This window comes from Ctenopharyngodon idella, chromosome 10 (genome assembly GCF_019924925.1).
Source record: "Ctenopharyngodon idella isolate HZGC_01 chromosome 10, HZGC01, whole genome shotgun sequence".
NCBI lineage: Eukaryota > Metazoa > Chordata > Actinopteri > Cypriniformes > Xenocyprididae > Ctenopharyngodon > Ctenopharyngodon idella.
In genome coordinates this window covers 14129613-14157314 of record NC_067229.1, presented here as the reverse complement: position 1 = coordinate 14157314, position 27702 = coordinate 14129613, and the positions used below count along the sequence as shown (strand labels likewise).

At 39.0% G+C, this 27702-nt stretch overlaps 1 protein-coding gene across 1 annotated transcript in view; it reads right to left on the bottom strand.

Moving 5' to 3' along the window:
• Nucleotides 1–4558: 4558 nt before the first annotated feature.
• Nucleotides 4559–27702, bottom strand: part of elfn2a (extracellular leucine-rich repeat and fibronectin type III domain containing 2a) — a 125106-nt gene continuing 101962 nt past the window's right edge. The window contains exon 3 of the mRNA XM_051911082.1: nucleotides 4559–12649. Coding sequence (XP_051767042.1) covers nucleotides 9542–12337 — 2796 coding nt within the window. The 5' untranslated portion in view covers nucleotides 12338–12649 and the 3' untranslated portion in view covers nucleotides 4559–9541. The remainder of the gene's footprint in view (nucleotides 12650–27702) is intronic.

The window sequence follows — 27702 nt, the reverse complement described above, 5'->3', positions numbered from 1 at the left end:
TGACCTAAACATTGTAAACTTGATCTGTGCACGTTAACACAAAATAAATACATTAATAAATAAAAAAGACAATACACACAAATCAATTCTACTATGGTTCATAGCAAAATTATTTTAAAATGCCAGATTTCCAAAATGCACTCCTGATCAGCTCTAGGCAACAACTGCAAGCAACCATTGGCCTTTATGCAGCTCAGGAAATACATGACTGCTTTTTCATTAACTTTCAGTATTTAAATAAGATAAAATAAGAGAAGGAATTTGCAATATCACATAAATCAAATCACAAAGCCAATCAAAAAAGTGAAAATGGGAAAATACATCATACGGTATCTGTTAAAATGAAGCAATACAGCGCTTTTCAGGCTGGCGACAACAGATTGCTATACTGAGCTAACTCCAAGATCATTATCTTCAGCATATTATGCATGCAGAGAGCACAAGATCCCACATGCTGGCCATACACTCATTTAGAGAACGCTGGAATTAGACACGTTCCAAATATCACACCCGGAAAGAGGCTGAAAACACGCTGCTATGTAAAATTAACCTCTCTTCGGATGACCGTCAAATGTGGACCGGGGAGAATGAGTTGCCTGATGTGTTGTGTGATTGCTAGTCACTCACTTACCATATACTGTATGAAACCACGCCACACACAAAACAAACATTCATAACAAGCTAGCATGCTAATCCTCACACTATCAGGCAACAAACATCTCATTATCTACACAAAGCCTTTAGCATGATGCTAAATGGCTTGTTAGCAGCTTTTTGCATTCTGTTGGCCGTTTCAAACCTCATTATATGACACAACTGGAAACTGATAGCACCACTGCGGCTAGGCTAGCTAATATAACGCTGACATCTTCTGTGCCTGATTCCCCAACCATTAAAGCCTTTGAAATTGGGTCGGAAGGATAAAACGGTCACATAATGAAAGTGCCAACTAGGCCAAATAGACTCTTTTATTTAGGATCTGGATTATCCTCTTCATTTGGGAATGCTTTTTCCACCAAACGCTGACAGAAAAAGACAACTAAAACAAAAGGAGTGTAAAGCTAGCGAGGAATAGCCTATATGGTTGGAATGTAATCAGAAGCAGTATTCTTAGCAGTTAATCAGATTCCTGTTTTTTTGTGTGTGTGTGTGTTTTAGAATGTGGCTATTATCAGCTAAAAGGCTCTGAATTGATAAAACAGACAGGCCATCTATCTCCATTACAGTAACACTGAGATTATTCTGGTAATTTGGCTATTTGACATAAGCGAGCTAATGACTATGATAGTGATACTTAAGAGGGTTCATGGTTCTTCACTGGAAAATTTGAGCATGACCACTTTTAAAAAAAGTAAATAGGGTCCATTTTGAGTTCATTACTTACAATACGGAAAAGCGCTGAACCATCAACAGGGCTTTAGAAACAGTGGACATAAAAGGCCTCATTTAGAGGTCTTATCTACTATGTACTGACAGCAGCAGTTCCGTCCTTGAGTCTGCATTAGCCTATACTCTTACAGCCCTGTCTGAATTCATCATCTCAAAATAAAAAGTTTATTTTGAACAGAACAGAGCTAAAGCCAACATAGGTCAGAGCGAGGCAAACAAGCAGAAAGGGCAAAGCAATTGAAGCACAACCGCACACAGGCATTTTATACATCCAGCACATTTAGAATGAAAACTCAGCCACTTACATCCACTTAATTAACATACACTACCGTTCAAAAGTATGGGCTCGCTAAGTCTCTTATGCTCAACAAAGCTGCATTTACTCGATCAAAAATTTAATAAAAACAACATTATTGCAATTTTTTTTTTAAAAAATGAAAAAGTAATTTATGTTCCTGTCATGGCGAAGCTGAATTTTCAGCATCATTACGCCAATCTTCAGTGTCACGATCCTTCAGAAATCATTCTAATTTGCTGCTAAAGAAACATTTCAGTGTTAATCATCAATGTTGAAAGCAGTTGTGCTGCTTCATATTTGGTGGAAACCTTGATACATTTTAATTACGGTTTCCTTGATAACTATAAAGTACAAAAGTTTTTTTTTTTTTTTTGTAACATTATAAGTGCTGCCAATTTTGATCATTTGAATGCATCCTAACATCTTAATTGTAGTGTATAAATAGCAAAAACTTGTTGAAAATAGTTTTAGATGGAGTTTAGCATCTTATACCACATTTTGGGTGTCATCTACCCAAAAATATTATTTAATATATTAAATCTTTTGGTCAAGTGCACTTCCTCATATACCCAAAATGCAGTTTTTTGCGTAATGCGTGGCTTTGAAAATATCTACTTCCTCAGCAAAATATTAGGTGAACGTTAAAAAGCAAACATAAAATCAAAATTGACCCCATTTATTTTACCATGCTCCTGGTCTTATTATGAATGTTTCATCAATTTATGTTAATCCAAAGGAATAGAAAAAAGTTTCCTTTTGTAATATTTGACAATTTTCACTATCCAAAGAATGTACCACCCTGTATTTTAATCTCAATGATGATCCTTTTTAACTTGAAAACTATAACAGTAGTAACATGAGTTGCAAACTCGGGCTGACTTTTAAAGTGAGAGGAAAAGAGCAAAACCATGTCCCTCACTTTAAGAGGATTTGTGTTTTCCTCCTCGTCCTTCTCGAGTGAATATCTCATTGCCTTTCCTTTTTTTACCCGCCTCACTCACCCTAGCGTGGCACATCCACTTTGCATGTTTCTAAATGGAACATCACGCCCGGAGGTCGGAACAAACTGCTTTTTTGAATTTCTACCTAAACTTCTTTTTATATTTATCGTTCTTTCTTAAACTCATGCACTGTACATGTATAAACGTTGTTCTCATTGTGATAACCTAAGGCTCTCAATTTAGTGATCGTGGAAAGCAGTATTGTGACCATACGGCAGGATATGAGCAAAAAGCGATTCTCTTTTCCCTTGTTGTGTATACGCCGTGTCTCCAGGGTTCTTTGTGTCTATCGAAGCATTTCACTCAACTCTGAATGAAATATCCTCATCGTCTGTAGCTCTACAAACCTCAAAGGGGTCGGAAAATGCTGTGAGATGTTCTTGAATTGTATGAATAAATTAGACGCCCCTATGGTCATCAAAAAAGATTGATTGCCTGGTTAAATAAGAAATGACATATCTAACACATGAGATAGGTCGTAAACAAACCTTTGGCCAATATCGCTGTCTATCTGACTGATCAATGCAACCTTCAAAATACACCGTATTTATTATTACTCCAAGGGGCTGCAAATAAGAAACTGAACATATTTTCTCAGCAAACCTGTAATACTGTAAACGAATGTATTTGTCTAACAGTCTAACAGTCTTGACAGCTAATAACGAAACAGGCCGGAGAGAAAACCTATTGAGGGACATTTTAATCTTTTCATGGCGTGATAAAAAGCAGCAATCCTTCGGCCTTGGCATATAAGGGTAATTAAATCCTTGCTCAGGGTGAAAAGCATTACAAACGGCATTTCCAAAAGACCCCCTGTAGACCCTTTCCTCAAAACTGGCACGCAAAAACAAATATACAGTACACACGTTAAAAGTGTGTATAACAGAACTTTTCACAACCTGACAGAACTTACAAAGCCAAGGGAAGTTTGATGTTTGAAGCCCATTAAAAATGAATCAGGTCGGGCTGTGCCTCGAACCACATTTTTCTCTCAAAAATAACTTTTGTGTGTTTTTTTCTCTGTTTGCTTCATGTAGTCCTCAACCTTATCTTGACCCTCACAGTATGAAGGCGGCTGCATTATCTACCTGTCATACCTCTAGACGTGGCCTGCCCTACAGGAAGTGTGGAGATGTTATAGTGATGTTTGGCGGACTTGACCTGCAGAATTGGAATAGATAATGTTTGCTGTTGAAACGTAAATGTTAGTCTTTAAAGTGTCTTCGTAGACCACAACAACTAAATTTTGATGTAAAATCAACATGAAACTGCATTTACAACCCATTTTACTTGGCATATTCAATGAGAAAATAATATATATCAGGAATTGATTGGATTGGAAAAAGTGGGAAATACATACCAGAATATGGAGCCTGACCTCTTGAAACACTGCTGACAGACACTTTTGAGGAGATATTTGGGACTTGGACATAGACTTTGAAGATCAAGTTCACGCTCTCAATGCATCCAATGGTAAGTCTTTTTCAAATCTACCTTTATTTGACATTATTGCTGTAAACTTGTCTTACATTAACTTTAACCAGATTAAATTAGGGAATTAACTACTGGAAAAGTTTCTGAAGGGATGCATTTCCTACAAAAAAAAAGCTGGTTAAAGGGTTAGTTCACCCAAAAATGAAAATTAATTACTCACCCTCATGTCGTTCCACACCCGTAAGACCTTCGTTCATCTTCGGAACACAAATTAAGATATTTTTGATGAAATCTGAGAGGTATATGACTCGTCCATAGACAGCAATGTAATCAACACTTTCAAGGTCCAGAAAGGTACTAAAGACATCATTAAAACAGTCGACGTGACTGCAGTGGTTCCACCTTAATTTTATGAAACGACGAGAATACTTTTTGTGAGCAAAAACAAAACAAAAATAACGACTTTATTCAACAATCTCTTCTCTTCCCTGTCATTATCCTTACGCAGGTGACGCAGTAAGCACAGTGAAGGCTTCCGTGTTTACGTCCGAATGCCGACTCAGTATTGGCCAAAGCTGCACACATGAGCATCATGACGCATGCGTGTGATGCTGACGCAGGAGCCGGCCAATAATGAGTAGAACCTGGAAGCGCTGGACGTAAACAATGTATGATAATGACACAGAAGAGAAGAGATTGTTGAATAAAGTCATTATTTTTGTTTTGTTTTTGTGCACAAAAAGTATTCGCGTTGTTTCATAAAATGAAGGTTGAACCACTGCAGTCATGTTGACTGTTTTAATGATGTCTTTAGTACCTTTCTGGACCTTGAAAGTGTTGATTATATTGCTGTCTATGGACGAGTCATATACCTCTTGAATTTCATCAAAAATATCTTAATTTGTGTTCTGAAGATGAACGAAGGTCTTACGGGTTTGGAACGACATGAGGGTGAGTAATTAATGACTGAATTTTCATTTTTGGGTGAACTAACCCTTTAACATTAAACAAAAGGTAATGAAAAATCTGCTGAAAAGGCCAGTCAGGTGAAAGTTGTTACATTTTGATGAAAGATTACGAATAACTATGTGCATTAAAAGGTAAATAGGCTCAGTTCTTTTTCATGTTGACTTCAAATAGTTTTCACATAAAACAAGGCAGTTTGAAAACCAGAACAAAGAAAACAATTCCCTATATGACGCAAAGCCTCCATGAAAGCGAATCAATTGAATTAGTAGTCAACATCAAACCTACTGATCTTATTACTGAAGCTATATTTAAAACCTGTGCCGATCCATCACTTAAATATATTTGTTCTCTTCCCCGTGCTCAGTTCGCTTATTACTCATAAATGTTTGACTGAAAGGCATGTAAAACTCTAGCCTCGATCACAGCGGGTTCTTCTCTGAGGTCTTGGTTAACCTGCTGAGCTAGTACCCATCTCGAGATAAAGGGGGTTGGGAATTTGAGTCTTTTTGCATTAAACCCGGAGTGGTGCCATGGAGAGTGTGAATAACATTTTGTTCAGGTGCCTAATAAGGGGTCTTGAAGGGGCCTGGCCTAATTAAAGCAGCCAAAAGTCTCTGTATACTTTATTACAATAAAAAAAAAAAAAAAAAAAAAAAAACCTTTCTGTGTTTTCTAACCGCACACCAAATTCACTTTATCAAGGCTTCAGGAGCATAAGCACGAACACTCAGCTGGAGCATGAGGAATAGAGATATGAAAGAGAAATCGCTGGCACAATACATTAGTAGGAAAAAGGAAGGGGAAAAAAAACTAGCAAAAAGGCTTCATCACACTCCAAACATGCAACTAAATTTGACAAGTGCATCACAGGACAATGGTAGGTTTTGAAAGGCTTATTATCTCCATGGACAAGATGGTAGGAGTCCATTGAATTGTGGGCCGTAAGTCTTTCAGTTTAAAACTTTATTAGTGGGAGGACGGAAATTGTTGAAACTCTACAGTCCTCTGTAAAACCATACCGAGAGGGGAACTTTACTCACTTGTGTTGTGGGAGTTTACAGTGGAAATGTATGTGTGCAAAACTCATCTTCTCTCCCTCTATATATATATATATTTTTTGAGGTATTTCCAGTGAGATTCAGATTCTGAATGCGGGAGCTTTTAGGAATCCTGCAGAATGTATCTTTTTATACAAATCAATACAGCCCTGATATAAATTATATTAATTTGGATATCATTACAATGTATATAGCTGGGAATCAATCAAAACACAATTCAACCCAAAATTATTTAAAAGCACCTGGGTTTTGGCCTTGAGTACACTTGATCAGGAGGGCATTCTGGAGGAAAATTAAAAAAAAAAATAAAAAAATAAAAAAAATCCATTATGTTAATATATAGTGCTTATCTGAAATTTAAAATCACGCTAAATAAACACCAACTACAACAATGACTTTTCAATCATAAAATAATGTAGTTTGACAAATAAATAACATATAAACAACAAACAGTTATAATCTTGACAAATGTTTGGCACCTTCCTTTAAAATAAATCACTTTATGTTTTAGTGCCAACAGGGCACTTTTAAGACTATGTGTCTGTAAACTTATACAGTATGTGTAGATTGTACACTCTGCATATGTGTTTGTGTATATGTGTGCGTGTGTTTGTATGTACATAACACATACAGTGATTTTTGTTTTCACTGGACATATCCATTGGAAATCTAATACTACTTGTACATATACTTTATGTAACCATTGTTAGTATAGATTGTTCTCTTGTTGGTTGTGTGTTTGTCACAGTTTTCACAGTCAGCCATCAGTTACATCTCAGTGACATTGTACTGTATATCTTTAAGACCATACATACACATACATTACCAAAAAAAACCAACTTATCAGCAGGAAATCAAACCACAAATAATTGTCATTCCCATATGCCAACAATATACTTAAACGAAACATTTCAAGAGCATAATAATTTCTCTCCAATTGTCTTAGCTTGGTATCTCCCAACCACAGTGCAATAACGCAAGCCTTGAGGCTGTTTAGCAAACTCATCTCCTAACTGAGTTTAGGAAAATAGTGTGGGGTGGGGGACTTTTGGAGTCTTAAATAGGAATAAATGAGATTTCACAAAAACTAATGATGGTGGAATATATGCATGTGTGGGTTTATCGCTTGTTGCAAGATCTTGCTACAAGCCTGCACTTGTCAGTGATATTCATATCTATCCATGTATCCTTTGTACAAATACTGTTCAATATATATTTTTCTCACTCAAATCTAAATATAAAGCATTAGCTTAAGCATTAATATAGCCTCTTTCTTAACAGGGTAACCAATTTCTAAATCCTCATCTTGTTTTTAATCTCATAGACCATGGTTGACTGCAGCCTGGATTTCCCTCTGAGAGGTTTTAGTACAGTAAAATGGCTCATGAGGGAAACCTCTATATTTTTGACTTGACAGTGTCAATTCTCAATTACAGAGCATTGATTTTGAACCTTGAAGGAGGATGACATATGCAACCGATGCATGCTGAGTTCATACTGTAAGTTTTAATGCTGGCCAAATGCAACTGTAAAAAGATCCATTTCCATGTTCTGACTGAATTCTAAAGACGCTTGCACTCATTGCTGATAGAACCCATTGCATGTCAACTATAAGGTCTTGAAATCTACATTCATTAATAAACAACAAATGCAAACATTTGTCATCAAAAATGCCCTTGACTGAAATTTCAAAGCTCAGAAGCCTATTTTAAGGAGCTTGAGGTGTATATTTTAAGCCAGTAAATTGCTCTAAAGAAGAAGAGTATCAGCTTGCCTTTCATTGCCATGAGTGAACCAGCAAAACTCCAGGGATGCATTCTGGGTGATGACCTGACCGGAGAGGTCGAGATTAATTTCAATCACTTTTCCAATCTGGCAGTGTTAATAATATTAGCACCTCTGTGACCCTTTGACTCTTCTGCTGCAGATTGCTAATTAATTTTCCCTATTAAGCCATGCAAGGACAATAACAAGGTCTTAGGAATGAGATGTGAGAAATAACTGAATTTGTTTCATACCTTCCCTAGTTTGACCACAACCCAGATCAGGTCAACAGAAGTGGGCTATAACAGGAAACAGAAGGTCATATCAATAGGGGAGACAAAGGAAGAGCTACAACAGCATTCAATGAATATACTGTAAGTAGAACCAACCTAGTCGGCATCTGATTCTGTGGAATCAGTGGAGAAAAAATAAAAGTACTCTACACATAGCCGCTAAAGCCGGTTCAAGGTTTTCTGTGCCTGTGATAAACTTATCACTGTAAAGTATTACCCAAACACCAGCAAGACAGTTATTATGAAAATGTCTGTTTAGCATTTCAGGAAATTGTAGCTTCCAGATTAGGTTTAGCATTTAATGAAACTGTAGCATTCAGTTTAGCTTTGGCATTTTGCCTCCCAACAGGCTAAACAAAGCAAACTCTTTGTGTAACATCCCTACACATTTAATAAACAACTGTTAACCTTGACTATTTTAGCCTATTACTACATTGGGGTCTATATCTAGCTGCCACTTGTAAAATCACAATTCTTTGTCATATCTAGTCTCTGATACTTAAAATCTGAAACATAAGCTATTCTTAGATCCCATATTACTCTTTCCCTTCTTTGAACAAAACAAAACAAATCAAAACAAAAAAAGTAAAAAATAAAATAAAGAATCAAAAGACCATAAATGAAGAGGAAAATGTATCTGAGGCAGGCTCTGCCACAAATTAATGCCAAAAAGGAATTAACATTGTGTGTTTTATCGAATTGCCACACTGCTTTAATATAAACCATATCCAAATGGCTGCCTCTGGTTTGATAACTGTGTCCCACACATGCTGTGTAAAATGTGTGTAGGTGTCTCAAATCAACGAATACGCTTTGCTTAAGCAGAGATTAGGGAATGTGAGGGAACAGGATATCCATGTTTTGACCTATGGCTTCAGCCAAGCTAAATTCACAACTTTTCTCTTTTTCCCCCCTTCTTACTAATTAACATTGTAAAACAATCATCTTGACAAGCATCAGTTATCACCATCTCTCGAGAGTATAGTCAGGCATTTGTAAAATAAAAAAACACTAATTCCTCATTTAAGACTATTATCTTGTCAAACTACAGTGCAAGGGAGCACAGGTGGAACACAAGGAAAAATGGAGGGATTCTACACTGAAACTGGTTGCCTTTTTAAGTGCCACATTTCCTGTGCATTTCTGGTTGGTTGCTTATCTATGCCTTAATGAGTTTGGAACACCTGCTCAATTCTGTCTCTTTCAGAACACTTGTCTCTGTGGTGGTCTGCAGGGACCAAAGCACCTGCTGATGGAGTCTGCCGAGCTGTCTCAAGAGCCACTGGTTCTTTTCTCCAAAACCTCTCCTCCTGCCGTCATTGTCTCTCACAAGCATCACAGTTTCTGCTGTGCTGATACCCCCTTCCAGTAGTCCAGAATGTCATGGAGATCCTCATCCTTTGCAAACTGCACTTTCTTTCGAAGAGCATGGCCAGCGGCTATGTAGGCCTCCTCACGGGGGCTTTTCTTGTAGGGACGGAAGCGCTCCCAGATTTTAAGAGTGCTCTCGGAGGAGTACTCAGGGCTGGAGGAATACCCTGAGTAATTGTGGTGGCGGGGAGAAAGCTGGGAGTAGGCAGTGTCCTTCTTGGTGCGAGTGAGAGGCTTTAGAAAGGAGACTTTCTGGGCAGGGGAGTCAGTGGCACCCTCATAGTAGAGGGCGGGGAAGGAGTGTCGGTGCTCTGAGCAGTGGTAGTCTGGGTGCACCTCCAAGTGGTGCTGTTGAGCTGTGCTGCCCCCACCTCCAACCACAACACCACACCCACCCGAACCACCACTGCCACCACCGGCTCCCCCTCCACCCCCGCTGCCACCATCTCCTCTGCCATTACTGACTCCCTGAACACCTATTAAGGGCAACCTCTCTATTGGCTCCCCGCACCGAACAGGGCTGCCTTTCTCAGGGTACTTGCATGGCTCTGGGCTTCGAGGATCAGGGACGTCCAGACTGAAGATCCGAGCACTTTTGACAGAGCCACCGGAAGAAACACTGCAGCGGTTTTTAACAGAGTTGATAGGAACAACTGCAGCATCTGCACTGAGTTGCCTCTGCAAGGGCCGTGAAGCTGTAGCTGGGGGTGGGTCCCTGTAGGGAGGGGAGAGAAAGCCCCCTCCGCTGATGCCGGGCCGCTCAGAAAGGGGCAAAACAAGAGGAACAGGGGGTGGCGGACGGATTTTAGGGGACGACATGATCTGGCATGTCTCTGTGATGGTAGGGGAAAGTGGAATTAGCCCCCTGGCTAAGGAAGAGACACTAGGAGGTGGAGGAGAGGCAGTGTTGTCTGCTGTAGTTGCAGTGGCAGCAGCTGCTGCCACAACAGCTACAGAGTCTAGTTTGAGTGCATCAATGCAGTTATTGATAATCTGGTTTACCTTGTCCACCTCCTTGGCAATGGTGGAGATCTCGGATGTTGAATCTCGGCCATCATCATCAGAGTCATCTCCTCCATTAATCCCATTTTCATTTCTTGGGATTTCATCCCCTGACCCTGTTACTACCCCATCTCTTACTCGCTCCTCTCCTCCTGCTGACATTCGTACATCCATGTAGTTGCCCTTATTGGCGGCCATGGCTTCTGAGAAAGCTGTAGCCATCTTCTCCACTTGAGGCAGGGAAGAAAGTCGAGAAGAGGTGGTGTTGGCTGAGCCGTGAAGGATGCCCAAGCTGGAGGATGCTGACTGGGGCAACTTGCTGTGGTGGTGTTGATGATGGGACTGGTCATGGAGTTTCTGCAAGGCTGAAGGATCCTTGGCTGCTGCAGCAGCAGCTTCTGGCCCATAGCGCATCTCTAAAATAGTTTTCTTAACACTAATTGCCTTTTCCTTCTCCTCCTGCATTCGACGCCTACGTAAACAGTAATACACCAAGCCCAACACAATGACCATCCCAAACAGGCAGCCTAGAATGGTCATAATGTAATGGGTGGTGGTAGAAGGGGTTGCTCGCAACTCATCGATCCCTGGAGCCCGAGTTGCAAAATACAGACAAGTGTGATTGTACCGCTGTGAATTGCGAATGGAGGCAACACAAAATGTGTAATTTGTGTGGGGCTTTAGGTTGTTTAGTGTGACAATCTCTTTCTTGTTCTTTAAGTTTGTGACATCTGACACATAGGTGTGGTTGTATTGCACTAAGATGTACATCTTACTGTAGGGCTTGGGTATTTGAACCAAGAGGGATGCGGTGTAGAGGGTGACCGTTTGCAACTTAATAGTGGGACTATAGAGGGGGTCTGTGGTTGATGAAGCTGTGGGCTGGTGATAAGGTCCCATCTGATCATAAATATCCATCCCCATCCCAGAAGAGTCCAAGTCAGGAGGCAGGGCAGTTATACCAGTAACAATCACTCCATTTTTACACATGGATGACAGGATGGAACGAGCATTTTTTCCATGATTACCTCTGGGACTCAGGAGAGGGTAGCCAAAAAGTTCCTTTGGGGTCTCGCACAGGAGCCTGTCATAGGTGTGAGTGACATTGTCGAATGCCTCCAACCAAATAAGGAAGCTGTACAAGTCACATCCACAATGGAACGGATTTCCAGCCAGTTCGCACACTATTAGCCGTCCACCCAAAATGGTGAAGGTGGATGAATCCAGCTTTGTTAATTTGTTAGAGGAAAGATCGAGACTGCTAAGGCTTGGGCACTCCCAGAAGGCATTGGTTGCAATTACCTCTATAAGGTTATGCTGCAGATATAGGCACTGCATTCGACCCAACCCTCGCAGCATCCCCTCAGTGAGGTTGGTTAGCTTGTTATATCCCAACTGCAAGACCTGTAGATTGGCCTGTCCTGCGAAGGCACCGTCCTCAATGTAGGAGATTTCATTCTTAGTGAGGTTGAGGTCGGTAAGGTTGGTGAATCGGCTGAGGGAGCTAAAGAAAATTGCCTTGAGCTTGTTCTCATTCAGCCGTAAGTCATGGACAGTGTTGTTAATGTGCTGTGGGATTGTCTCATATGGAGGCTGGTTCTGACTGCAGATTGCCAGCCACACATAGCCTTTATCCCCCTCAATTAGCCAGCAGTCACCCCTCACAAAAGAAGGTGCATGGAGGAAGAGAAAAATAGGGAGAGCGAGGATGAGAAAGGAGGGTGGAAATGCACAAGGTAAGCTGAACCTGCAGGCCATTTTCGGAGCAAAAACTGGATTTGTTTTGATCAAGGAGGGAAACGAAAGTGGTTAGAACTCAAAATAAGAAAAATGATCACAGGAGATGGACGGCCAATAGGATTACAAAGACACAGGTTCTGGGAAAAATGTGTCTTGAGGGCAGTCACAGCTGTTCAGGAGCCATAATGCCAAACATAGTCCCCATTTTACGTGGTCTGTGTTATAGGGTTATAGTGTCGCTTGCCACAGCTGTAACTCATGGTCTTTGACTTCTTGACTGCTCTCCTTTTGAACTGCCAAGCAATGTGTTCAATCTGTCAGCTTTTGGATCTGTGTAAGAGACAAAAGGTGGAGAGAGAAAAGTGAGAAATTATTGTTTTCTTATGCTTTAGTTATAAACAAAACAGATTTAGAAAACTCATGCATTAAAATGTCTAAAGCCATGAAACTTTTTCCGACTAGTTTTCTTGCTAGTTTTATGTCAACAATGTTTGGTTATGTAAAACCATATTGGTGCAACTAAACAATAAAGGCTCAAAGTTGTTATAAAACAAAGCATAAATGACAGCATAATTAGGGACCAGAATGTAGAACAGCCATTAGTCTTTGTAAGTCACTTACAACACCATTCCACATCACTCTTCAGCAGAAAAAAATGCTAGTTTGCTTGGTTATAAAAATGCATAAAACATCTTAGCGGCAGCTACAGTGGTTTGAGGAAAAAATTATGAGTTTGTGTGTGTACGCGTTAGTATGTCACCGTTCCTGCTGACCAACAACAACAAAAAATCTCTAATCCAGGTAACTTTAAAGAAATCTCGAATGTTGAATCTTGTGAATCTGGTGAATGCTCACCAGACCTCCTGCTAATGCTACTGCATCCATTTTTCAGAATGTCTGTGTACCAGGACACCATTTGCAAAATGTTTAATTCATGCTTCAAATTAAATCACACAGAACAAAAATGGTAATAATCCTTTACATTAAACTACAAATATTGTCATGAAACCTAACATAATAAAACTTGAGCTACACTGCACAGCCACTCAGTCTAGAATTCAAGCATCCAATTTTACAATAGTCACTTCTCATTCCTAAAGCCCTCAAAGAAACAGAGTACCTGTTTTCCCCAGTGCCCGAGCTCAAGATTGAAATTGACAATTCAATTCCTCAACTGACGTCAGCTGATTTACCACTGACCCTCAGACTGTGTCATAACCACGCAATCCTTTTGTAACTGTCAATCCTTCAGTCCCTCAAGACTAAAATGCGTGTGGGGGTCTTTTCATCGCTGTCAAAACAACATTAGCTACAGAGTGTTAAAAATCTTTTACATCAGAATCATGTAATACTCACAAATGTAAATCACAGCCAAGAAAACACTATAGGAATGTTTGTGTGCATCTGGATGTATTTGTACGCCTATGAGTGTATGCATGTCAACATGTTTGCTACATCAAAGGAAACGTACATTGTATGCAAATAATGCATAAGACTTTTATGCAAATTGAATGTGAATATAAAACTGAAGGGAGTATTAATTACCCCGCTGATGAGAAAAAAGGTTTACATAGCACCACTTGAACAGCCGTAATTATAAAAGTTATCCAACAACTGATGCATAATGTAACTTCAATATGTTGGATGATTGTTGCACATTAAACTAACAAAAGATATTGTACCCAGTGGAATATCTCAACAACTTAATATCCCACACTGTACTAGGATAAACATAGAATGATGAATTTGTGGTGCTTGCTAAGGGCTTTTCAAAATTCCAGCCATAAGTAAACACTGACGTGCAACTAAAGCAATTGAATATTTCCTTAACTGTTGACAGGAATAGTTGACCAGTGATAACACATTTAACTAATAGTGGGGCATGTTGTCACAGTGGAATCTGCCCACTGTCATATATTTAATTATTCTGTTTATAGCTTTCAATGCCATCAATTTATCCTCTTTCTTCATCCCCATCACATCGGCTCATTTCCATCCTTCTGTTCACTGAGCTCTGACCTTGTCAGATAAAGATCTAATTAGTTAGTCTACTCACTAGTGCCTAGAGGAAACACTCTACCAGTTCTGCTCCAAACTGAGAAAGTCTGACCAAATACAAGGTCACTGGAATATAACAGCAGGGGCCTCAAAGCAGCATCTTAACACATAAAATAACTATCAGTCCCTGCTGATTTTGTTAAAAACAAACACAACACCAACTGAAGAGCCATTTGGCTTTCAGTGATTTAAAAAAAGTAATAATACAACAGAGTTGAAAGATCTCCCAAATGTGCACAGTAGGTTTGTAATGCAACAATTTAAAATAAACATAATTCTGAGCTTTTTCAAGCTCAGAATGGCTTTTTCAAGCGACGGGGCACTAGTGACGGTACAGGCTTACTTTATGCGTTAGACAACATAAAATGTGATCAAAAGGGGGGCAAAAAAAAATCTGGTTAGACAAAAAGATATTCCCGCCCCCAAACACACACTATTAATTGAGACAGTGTTGCTCTGCCAGGCTGGTCAGCAAGCTAAACAAACAACCGAGTTTGTTAGCGCCACTGTGTTTATATTTTTCAGAGAAATCAAGCTGCACATGAACTTGGTATTATTTGCTGGTATAGGAGAAAGTATTTTAACAGTTTTAAACCAAATCAAAAATACAAATGTATTTTGCATTCAAAATCCACTTAGCTCAAAAATAAAACTGACATGTTCCCTCAGTTTGAATGGGAATGACACATCTGCGCTTCTGCAATGTTGTATTCACTATGTGCCTGCATTTTTGTCTCCGTTCTTTCTTTCTGCCATGTCTTTTAGTGGCGGCATTGTATGCTGAGAGTTTATAGACAAAGACAAAAATAGCATGTGCCAGCAACAGCAAGGAAACAATTAAGACCTTCTCTTTCTTCCTTTATTCCACCAAGCTTCAGGCTTTTGTGGAGACCTGAAACCCTTTCCGTTTTCTCACGTCGAGTTATCACACAGCGTATCTGCGATTTAATTAGGACCAGAGGCTAATGCTAATTACAGCTTGTGAAAGCAGGTGGACCAAAACTACTGTAGCACTTACTTTAGAGAGACTTCATTGTCTAAAGATTAACCTCTCAGGGGATGAGAGAAAGAAAAAGAGAAAGCAAATGAGATCAGATATACTCAGACCATTACAGGAACATTTTATGCACAGAGCAGACAAAAAAGAAAGAAAAAAAAGAAACATTTTAGCCAAATGCTTTGTTACCAAAGGTCAAACTTGTTGACTGATGGGGAACTTTCCACAAAATGGCACTTTTTTGATGTGAGACAGCTGGAGCTAAAAGTTTCCACCTTACCTGGTACTTCTTTTGGGGGAGAAAAAGAACCAACGCATGTGGTTGTCACATCATATGTAACTATTGACCTTTTATGCTGAAGTAGCCTGGAGGAGCTGTTGCTAACTCACCTAAGAAAGAGCAATGACGTGCAAGTTTTGATAGTTGAAGCTGAAGATAAAATATTTTAACCACAGATTAATCTGCAGAGACACTATAAAGTAACCCATCAAAATATTGCTCTGTTTGTCTAGCCCAGCATAGCAACAGCGACTCAACCAATGCTGTTATTTTGGGGCGGGGCTTTGTGTTTGGCTGACCAATGGTTTGAAAACCTGTATGAAAACAATCTTTGTTTTTTTTTGCAATTTCATTTGGTGATGCTATAGTGGAGCAGCAATTACACATCTCACTTTCGACTTCTCTCAACTTTGTCACCTCAAATGGCCAATTCTCATTCAAAATGACTTATACTTGAGGCGCTCACAATGACATCTCAAAAATAAAACTGTTGTTTGCAGCAACAAGACAAAGTCAGATATATCAATATCCAGCAGTACTTTTTATTTAATAATTAATCATTTTATTGTATAACACTACAACGATCCAAAAAATTGCTCTGGTTGTTTGGGCAGTCATGGCCTAATGGTTAGAGGGTCAGACTGGTAACCCAAAGATCGCTGATTTTCAGTATCGGCAGGAAAATGTAGATGGAGGAGTGAATGAACAGCGCTTTCTTCCACCCTCAATACCCACGACTGATGTGCCCTTGAGCAAGGCACCTAACCCCCAATTGCTCCACGGACGCTGAAGCAAATGGCTGCTCCGGGTGTGTGTGTGTGTGTGTTCATTACTCACTGCTCCTAATGTGTGTGAACAGACTTGGATGGGTTAAACACAGAGGACAAATTCCGAGTATGGGTTACCATACTTGTCCTTTACGTCACATGACTTTTTCATCACTTTTGAGCAGATTATTCCTGCAGTGACTCAACCAAAGGGTATAAGTTTGGGGGTTAACCCATGACAGATGCTTTTGGAAAACCTGTTTAAAACGTTGTTTTTGCAATTTCATTTGGCAACACTAGTAGAGCAGAAATTAAACATTTCACTCTTCACCAAAGTCAAACATTTCTTAATTTGTTGCCTCAGATTGCCTTCGTCTTGTCACTGCATATTGCTGCAAGTGTGAACTTCTTAAGTAAGAGAGATATAATATCAATATCTAGCAGTACTTTTTGTTCAATAATTGATCATTTTAATGTATAACACTCACAGTGAGCACTGGTTTTGGTTGGTTGATTTCCAGCTGTGGTAGTATTCTGAGAATCATCACAATTTACCATTTGAAGCTCTTTTAAGAAGGTGCTTGATTTTTCTTTCCCCTCCTCTTCAGCCGCTGCAGTGTGCACTTGTTAGAATAACAATTTTATCTCCAAACAGCAGCAACAGACTGCCTGGAGTGGGAAAACTTTTCCAAGGAAGGGGAAGAAAATGAAACAACCTTAGAATACACGTTGATTTCCCTATCACGTACCCACAAAGAAAACCCCACCGTTTTCCTGTCGACTCGCTACATACACAGCATGCATTCAGAGAAAGCAAATTCAGTTGTTTTGTCTAAGGCAGTCGTCTGAGACATCAAACACCCCTCAGGGTTGTGGGATCACAAAATTGCCAGAGCTACGTTCACCCTGAGAGCAAAACTGACACAGACAGCCACAGGGGCATTCGAACAGCAAATTTGTCTGTGTCGAAATGCCCAGACGTTGCCCTGTCGCTCTGACATCCAATGACCTACACGGGACCAAAGCCCCAGAGGGGGTGGCAGCTTTAACTTCCTGAATTCTAATTAGTGGCTTCTCGGCCTCCGGGTCTTGACTGAGAGGACTGGGTTTTTCAAAGTGCCCTTAAATTCTGCCTCATATTATAACTTAATACGTCTCGCCCTCTTCCTCTATTTCCTGTACAGTATGTCAGCAACATTTATGTGTACGGAGAGAATTTGAAATTATTGCTAAAATTCACTGTGCGATCAGGAGGCATTTTTGATAGCAGCCATGACTTACACTAACACACAGCAGTGTTGTCCTTTCAGCACAGCCTCTTTTATCACCTGGCAATTTTCACAAACTGGGTACAAAAGGAAGGGTCTAAAGGTCCTAAAGTAGTTTTTTAAACAAATGGTCAGTGAATTATATATATGGAGCAGCAATATTTTATTTATATATATATATATATATATATATATATATATATATATATATACATATATAGTATCTCACAAAAGTGAGTACACCCCTCACATTTCAGCAACCATTTTAGTATATCTTCTCAAACGACAATACTATAGAAATGAAAATTGTATATACTTAGTAGTCAGTGTGCTGCTTGTATAGTAGTACAGATTTACTGTCCTCTAAAAATAACTCAACATACAGCCATTATTGTCTAAATAACTGTCAGCAAAAGTGAATACACCCTAAGTGAACATGTCAAAACTGTGTCCAAAGTGTCAATATTTTGTGTGAGTACCACTGTTATCTAGCACTGCCTTAATCCTCCTGGGCATGGAATTCACAAGAGCTGCACAGGTTGTTGCTGGGATCCTCTTCCACTTCTCCATAATGACATCACGGAGCTGGTGGATGTTAGACACATGCCACTTCTCCACCTTCCGCTTGAGGATGCCCCACAGGTGCTCAAATAAGGTTTAGGTGTGGAGACATATTAGGCCACTCCATCACCTTCACCTTCAGCTTCCTCAGCAAGGCAGTTGTCATCTTGGCGGTGTGTTTGGGGTCATTATCATGTTGGACAACTGCTGTTCGGCCCAGTTTCTGAAGGGATGGCATCATGTTCTGCTTCAGAATGTCACAGTACATGTTGGAATCCATGTTTCCCTCAATGAACTGTAGCTCCCCAGTACCAACAGCACTCATGCAGCCTCAGACTATGATGCTACCACCACCATGCTTGACTGTAGCCAAGACACAATTTTCTTGGTATTCCTCACCAGGGCGTCGCCACACATGCTGGACACCATCTGAGCCAAACAAGTTTATCTAGTCTCATCAGACCACAGGACATGGTTCCAGTAATTCATGCTCTTGGACAGGTTGTCTTCAGCAAACTGTTTGCGGGCTCTCTTGTGTGCCAGCTTCAGAAGAGGCTTCCTTCTGGGACGACGGCCATGCAAACCGACTTGCTGCAGTGTGCGGCATACGGTCTGAGCACTGACAAGCTGACCTTCCGCTTCTGCAACCTCTAAAGCAATGCTGGCAGCACTCATGCGTCTGTTTTTTGAAGCCAGCTTCTGCACCTGATGCACAGCACGAGGACTCAACTACTTTGATCGACCCTTGCGGGGCCTGTTCCAAGTGGAACTGTCTTGGAAAACCTCTGTATGACCCTGGCCACTGTACTGTAACTCAGTTTCATGGTGTTACCAATCTTCTTATAGCCTAGGCCATCTTTGTGGAGAGCAACAATTCTAATTCTCAAATCCTCAGAGAGTTCTTTGCCATGAGGTGCCATGTTGAACATCTAGTGGTCAGAGGATTGTACTATGAGAGGATTGTACTCAAAGCAACAAATTTTAACTGCTCTAATATAAGATACGCAAATGTGTATGGTCTTATTGAGCAGACAAAAACATGAACATGATGAATAGGACATGTGGCTTTGCATGGTTAAAAGACGCAGAGCTGTTATCACTTAGGGTGTACTTACTTTTGTTGCCAGCTATTTAGACAATAATAGCTGTATGTTGAGTTATTTTCAGAAGACAGTAAATCTGTACTACTATACAAGCAGCACATTGACTACTCTCAAATATATACAAGTTTCATTTCTAGTATTGTCCCTTGAGAAGATATACTAAAATAGTTGCTGAAATGTGAGGGATGTACTCACTTTTTTGAGATACTGTATATGGAGCAACATATATGTATGTATTAGGGCTGTCAAGCTATTAACATTTTTAATCTAATTAATTACATGATGTGACGATTAATCTAATTAATCGCAAATTAATCACACACATAAATTACTTCCAAAATATAATTTAAAGTCATTATTGTGTAAAGCATCAAACAGACATTACAAAAAGTAGCTTCAGCACAGGGGCATAGAAGGGGGACGTGAGTGGACACTTCCTCGGAATGTTAGAAACAGGTGATTCTGTCCTCCGCACTTTTTTGGACCCACCGTCAATATTTCCGCCTGTGTTCTCTGATTTGTTACTTAGATTTGAGTGAACCAACATCACAATCACAAGGCGAATCATCTCTTGGGCACGTCTCCCATGAGCTTCAAATCTCCTGTTGCTCTCTGATTTCTTTCATTCATTCACTTCTTTGCTCTTTGGCGGTCTGAGGTAAAATGCACCCCAGACAAAAGCAGAGGATGATTATTCATCCATTCTTTTTTCAAAACACACAATGTAAGTATGTGTTATATCCTGCCCAGCACCACGGGCGCCTGCCTTCCCTTCTTCCCTGGAGGTATCCTATTAGGCATGAGGTCATGCCTTCTGGGAGAGGAGAGTTCAGCCAGGCCCAGGTTCTACTTGCATATTTTTGCATATTGTTGGAACATGGCAATATTAATAATTTCAGCATTTGATTTATAAGATTTTTTTTTTGTAAGTATACAATTCTGATTTTGTGGTGGGTCACCACGTCCAATGTAAATTCAGTGTAATATATATATATTTTTTTTTTGTACAGTTGAGTGTCACTGGCTGTGTCCGAGATAAATTTTTTTCATCCGTAGGCGATTATTTTTTTCAGTTTAATGCATTAAAAATAGTACTGGCGTGCTGTCTGTGGATCTACTGTCTTTGTGACAGACACACACGTCTCAAAACAGAAAGCCGCTTCAGGCAGTGCGCCGGTGTTCTGATGAATAATGCTAAGCTACCAACACTATATTTGCATTGTTTTAAGGGTAGGTTTAGGGTAGGGATACGTAAGGTCGTTAATCAAATCACATGAATATTGGCGCTTTCCACTGCATGGTACGGTTTGGTACAGCTCACTTTTAGGGGTATTTCCACTGTGTACAGTACTTAGTACTTTTTTTAGTACCATCTCAGTTGAGGTTCCAAGCGAGCCGTACCGATACTAAAATGTGACATGTAAACACTGCAGATCACTGATTGGTCAGAAAGAATCATTACTACCAGTGTAATTGGATTTGCGACACGGGACACCAAACCTGCTAGATTTAATTAGTCAGCAACAGCCACCGTAGTATCATTTGTTTGCACAACTTTTTTAATGATTTGCTTTAAACGACTGTCACACGCAACCTGAAAAAAGAAGTGGCTGTATCGTGGACAGTAGACGAGTTGGCAGAGCAACTATAACAATCAGTCTATAATCCCACCCACTTTGAAGCAGTACTAAACTGCAGTGGAAAAGCAAACCGAGCCAAAGTAAAGCAAGCCGAGCAGAGCCTTGCACGCTGATAGGTAGCACTTCGAAATTGTGCTCCCTACTGTTTGAGTTCTCTTTCGCGCTTGAACAGATAAAAACACACAAAATTATGCCAGAATGCCCGTTTTGTTGAGTATCCTCGTAAGTACACTCTTAAATGAGTTAAATAAAGTCTTAAATGAACACAAAGAGTTGTGAGAAAATGGGATGCAGATCCGCATCATGTGCAGCAAGTCTTAAAGTGACAGCAGCCTAATAAACCTGCTACAGTCCGTCATTAATGTTAATCGAAGAACAAAAGAAAAAGAAAATCACTCAATGCTTTTAATTGAATAACTTTGTGTATTTTTAATAAAAATGAATAAAAATCAATCTATATTTTAATCTAAATTATGCAGTGAAGACTGTAAAAGTGTTTGATAACTGCTTTGATTCTGGATATTTCCTACCTGTTAGATCAAATATATAAAATATACAGTCTTTAAGTTGTTTCTACATTAATTTCGAGATTAAATGGGAAATTATTACAATATAAAAATATATCAAAAACTTTAATGGAACAGGAATGGGCAACTAGTTGTCTGTCACGTCATACGGTGTGAGAGAGTAGCCGTGTGTGGTTTCGGTAACTTACAGCACCAGAGATATGAGTTGTGTGTCATCTAAAGGTTATAGATCCAGCAGCTTCACCGCAGCTGCTCCTATCAGTTTTCTGTTCTACGTGCAATTCAAAGGCTCTACTCTCCACCCACATAAAAAAAGCTGCTGTTTGTTAATGAAGATTTGACAGATGAACTTGAGGCTAGACTGGACTCTTGATAAGACTTTTCAGTTTAATGGACGTCGGCATCTTTGATATCACTGTCACTTTGGTATGGTTACTGGTAAGAGAATACAGGCTTGACTCCCATTGCATGTTCATAAAGACAGTATTCGAGATGCTACTGTAAGTTACTGTGTGAATGGGACATTTCAAGACTCATACCTGTAAGTAAATGCAGTTGTCAATCCCAAAAACTGACAGTTTGAAAGTATAAGCAACTTGCAGTTTTTGCAACCCTGTTACCAAAATTTGCGACTGTCTAAATGTAGTTTAAACCCTGATTTGTGCGGTTTAATTGTATTCTTGTAGTAAACTTTAAAAAACAATTAAATAGTCATTTTGGAATATTATTTATAAAAAAAATAAAAATAAAAAAGGGGTAACAGGGCTGATCATTTAGCCCAAAATATGCAAATTTGGACAAAATGTTGGTCAAACACCACTCACATTTCTTCAGAAAATGTATAAAAAAAAAATAATAAAAAAACCTTATGCGATTTCTCTCTACTACACCTAACCACAACCGTTTGCAGAAACTTTGTTCTTCTTGGTTGACCATCCTCTCAGGTACTCTGAGGCAGACATTTTGAAGCAACAGAGGTGATAATACAGCATCTCTACTGTCTTCTGTCCCATCTCATTCTGCCCTGAGGGAAAAGTCTGGAAGTAAAAGCCACTGATGCTGCATATATCAGAAACGAAGAGGGGAACATGCCTGATAATATGCTCTGGTGATATTTAAACATATACTGTACATTATAGCGACAAATTGTGCTTTACGGTATCTGCAGATTATTCTGCCCAAGAGCCACCTACTTAGATAGTAAGATGTAATTTTGCATATAAAGTGACCAAAACACAGTTCTGCATTAAGACATTTTCAGGTGGGTAAATCTGTACACATACACACACCAAAAAAATTATATTTTATATATATATATATATATATATATTGATCGTTCTATATATATAATGGATCATTCTAGTCATGAATGCTGATTGGTCAGGATATGCCCATAGAACATCTCGCTTATATAAAGTCAATACCCATTCAAGCACTGTTCGTCTATCTATATCCTCTCTTCCGGTTGGGTCGGGCCATAATCCATCCTTTGACATCTTGAAAACTGTTTACCATGCCATTTTTATCCAGTCATTGTAAATAGGTACTCTGAACCTCATGCCCTACAGCAAAGAATCTGACATAATTTAGCGACAGGTAAAACGTTGAGGTCTCTTGAATAGTCATAAGTGCGTACTTCTGCCCTGGCCTGTGGAAACCTCTTCAACCTCTTCTCTCCTACCCAGGAAAGAGCGATACTGCACAAGCACCTGCTGGTGATGATAAAACAGCTCATCACCAGCCTCTTGTCTGGCTCGAGTGAGTCTGAGTCACCATTTTACGACAAAGTACGTTGAAAGAAGCTTCATCCGCATGGCCTCTGGTGAAATGCTCAATCGCACCTAATTTTACAAAAGCGGTAATACCACAAGCACTCCTGCTAATTGACTGTTTTATCGCACATGATTTGGAACATTGTGGGATGCCAAAAGCATCTGTGCATGTGTCTGGGGGTTTTTGCTACATTTTAAAGTAAGCTTAAGTAGCGCTTAAAAATGATTAGTAGTATTTCATCAAGGACAATGAAGACGCAACAAAATAGCACATCATGATGTTAATTAAGTAGGTTTTAATTGAAAAAGCCTAAAGTTGACAAAAAATGACAATGAAAAAAAAATCCACAAGATATCAACAATAGTGTTTTCTGATGAAGAAAACTGTAGAACAGAATATGACTGTTTCAAATAATCCAATTAACAATGTCTGAGAGACGCACTTTTTTGGCAGCTTTTTTAGGCAGCTTTTTGCTGCCTAATTGGGCTTGAATGGTTAAATACACCTACCTACTGTATGTGTCAAAGACATTTATGTCTTAAGTTAAGACAAGGTATGAGTATAATGGATCGGTGCAGTCAGTCTTAAAGGGACAGCATCCAGATTTACCTGCTGTCATTATTAATGCTATATATATAGTGCCCTACACTAATATTGGCACCCTTAGTGAATATGAGCAAAGGCGGCTGTGAAAATAAATCTGCATTGTTTATCCTTTTGATTTTTCATTCAAAAAAATTCACAAAATTCTAACCTTTCATCGAAGTAAAACAATTGAAAGTGGGGGGAAACTCACATTATGAAATAAATGTTTTTCTCCAATACATGTTGGCTACAGTTATTGGCACCCCTAGAAATTCTTATGAGTAAAATATCTCTGAAGTATATTCCCATTTATATTTAGCACACCAGGGAGACTAGGAGCATGAAATTGTCCAGCCATGACTTCCTGTTCCACAGGAGTACAAATATGTGTAAATACAAAGGCCAAATTCCCTTAATCATTCATCACAATAAAAAAAAAAAAAAAACAAAGAATATAGTTCTGATGTGCAGCAAAAGATTGTTGAGCTTCACAAAATAGAAAGTGGCTATAAGAAATCAGGGAAATGATTAAGAAGTTCCAATCAACTAAAGATGTTACACATCTGCCTGGAAGAGGACGTGTGTCTATAGCGCCCTAATGCGTGGTGAGGAGGAAAGTTTGAGTGGCCAAAGACTCTCCAAGGATCACAGCTGGAGAATTGCAGAGATTAGTTGAGTCTTGGGGTCAGAAAGCCTAAAAAAAAAATTCTAAAAGTACACCTACATCACCAAAAATTGTTTAGGAGGGTTTCAAGAAAAATCCAAAAACAAACTCCAGTATATTCAGTTGTCAGACATGACTGGAACTTTAAAAGGGACCTGGTTCTATGGTCAGATGAAACAAACAAACAAAAAAAGAGTGCTTTTTGGTAGCAAACCCACCAGATGTGTTTGGTGCAAAAAGGGATAAAAAGTACCCCCTTTTTTTTGATGAATTGAAAGTTCAAAAGAACAGCATTTACAAAATCTTTTGTAATATTATAAATGTCTTTAATGTCACTCTTTATCAATTTAATGTATTCTTGCTGAATAAAAGTATCAAGTTCACAAAAAAAAAAAAAAAAAAAATCTTAGAACCCCAAACTTTTGAACGGTTGTGTACTTTTGGCCATAGTGTGATTCAAACATCTGCCAGCATTTCCATCCACAAATCTAAGGGTGCTGACAACCAGTCAACAAAACCACAAGGTGTTCACAACTGAGGAACAAAGCAAACATTAAAATGTGAGAATTCAGAGAACACTAGCTACACACACATGCACATAAACTCACAGTTTCTGCACACAGCAGACAGGATGTAGGTCATGTTTGGCCAAAGGCTGCGTTGGAAGGGTTGATGCGCTCATTTGTGCTGGGCGCAGATAGTCTTGTCATGTTTCATCCACCCTTCCCATGAGACAGGCTAACAAAACATTGGGACTCGGAGAGGCAGGACCGGCAAAGAGGAAGCGTTCCGTGAAGGTTATCTGCCGGCCGCAAGATTCCTGATCCACTTTGAGCTCTATATCCTTGCCGGGCTTGCATTTCTGTCCATTCTAGTGGAGACACTATAAATTTTCCTGAAGCTACTTGGCAATGATTGTAGACTATGTTGATACAGCCAATACACCTGACGACTGCAAATTGTGGTCGTTCTAAACTAATTTGTGTGGTGGTGGGCTGGTGGCTTAGTAATTAAAGATCTAGGATGGAAAGGTTGTAGGTTTGAATGCCAGAACATGTGATTCATGAGTTTGTAGCCTTGAGCCAAATTTACCCCAAATTTGCTCTAGGAGGCACTGTGACTGTGGTCAACGTGCACTTAAGACTTTTATTAACACACTGTAGAAAATGATTTTAAAAGCAAATATTATTTCAGTTTTTTACTTTATTGTGTTACTTGCCATTTCTTTGTAATTGTTTGTGAAATTTACTAGCAATTTCTGAGTGAATTTTTTTCTACACCAAACGTTTTTTTTAGTCCACTAGGTTTATGCAATGAGAAAGTCTTAAATTCATATTAAATTGTTAATTTGAATTGAGTTAGCAAATATGATGTATAATTGCAATTCGACTTGTAAGGAAGTGAAGTTAACCTATGAATTGAAATTCAAAGAACTACATTTTTAAGACATACTTTGAGTTTTGAAAAAGGTATAAAAAGCCTTGATGGATCCAAAATTTAAGAACAAAATATAATGATGAAATGCAAATCTAGACATCAGAATTCAGTCGAATTTTAATATGGTTAAAACTGGGTTTCTACAGGTATAAATAATAAATCAATAAATAAAATTTATCAGAATGATTTCTGAAGGATCATGTGACACCGAAGACTGGAGTAAATATGCTGAAAATCAACTTTACCATCGCAGGAATAAATTACATTTTAAAATAGATTTAAATTTTAAACAGTTATTTTAAACTGTAATAATATTTCACATTTTTACTGCTTTTACTGTATTTTTGATCAAATAAATGCAGCCTTGGTGAGCATAAGAGAATTATTTCAAAAACATTAAAAAAAAATGTTAATTACTCCAAATTTTAACCAATAGTGTAGGTATTTCAAGCAAAACAAATTGATTTATTCACTGCTCAGATTAGAAACAACTGAAAAAACAACTGTCTGAACAAGGTGTTTTCCTTAAAGTGCCTAAAAAATTTTTAGTTTTGTGGCCTAAGAATACAGTATAGGAAATGATCATATCATACAGAAAGATTATATCAACTAGCAACTAAATAGACAAGAAAACACAGCATGCACTTACAAGCAAAACCCATATGCTACCCTGAGGACGGGAGGCAAACGTCTAAAGTGGCTGTGAATCTGCAACAAAGCACTGACTCTTGGTGACAGTCAACATGTGTTCTCCACCAAGTTGCATTGGTTTGAAGCTAACAAGTTAACACAACCAGACGTTAGAGCTGTAGACCAACAGAGTTGCTGCCTTTTCCCTCTATGAGCTCATCAAAAAAAATTCTGTTCAACACTTGCATCACTTTTTTATTTTTTAACTTTATCTTTTTCTTTACTATTTCATATATGAACTCTTTCCCCTCCAGCGATATAAGCAATACTTTTATCGCTCCTTTTTTGCTTGTGTTTTGATTCAGAGATTCTCTATTCTTTTAGAATATGTGTAATGGCGCCCGCTCTGTAATAGCACCACTGTCAATGGTGGGGAAAGAGTGAAATATTTATTAAGAGTCTGAATATTCAGCATTAAATCTACATGCTGAATGTTTTCTTCAAATAGTTTAAAATCACTCAAAGTCATCCAAATACATTCTTAAAAATAAAGGTTCCAAAATGGGGGGTTTCACAGCAACACCATAGAAGAATCATATTTGGTTCATCAAATAACCTTTCAGTCAACAGTCCTTAAAAGACTCATTTTTTTCTTAGTGTGAAGAACATTTAAAGGCCAATTCACACTGCACCGACAGAAGCAGACCAACGGCGACAGTCACAAGATTACAGCACATTATTTAGACATTCTAATTCTGATTCAGTATGTTCAATCGGCGAAAACAAGCTCTGACAGACGCCAACAGATGCCAGTACGGAACTTGCTACGGCCAATACATGCACAACACGCTGCTGTGAACAAGTAAGACATGCTGCTGCTGTACAAAATAGCATACATGATTTACAGGTTGCAGATTTATACAGGTGGAGCTGGGGAAGGTGGAGGGTTTCTGAAAGCGTGCTGCAACTGTATTTGAAGGTTGAGTGTCGAGCTCATTGGCTAATGATACAGCAGGAACCGATCAGCTGTGCCCTATAGAGAATGATGTGATTGCAAGCAGATTGAGTTAAGGACCTATCAATATTTAACTTA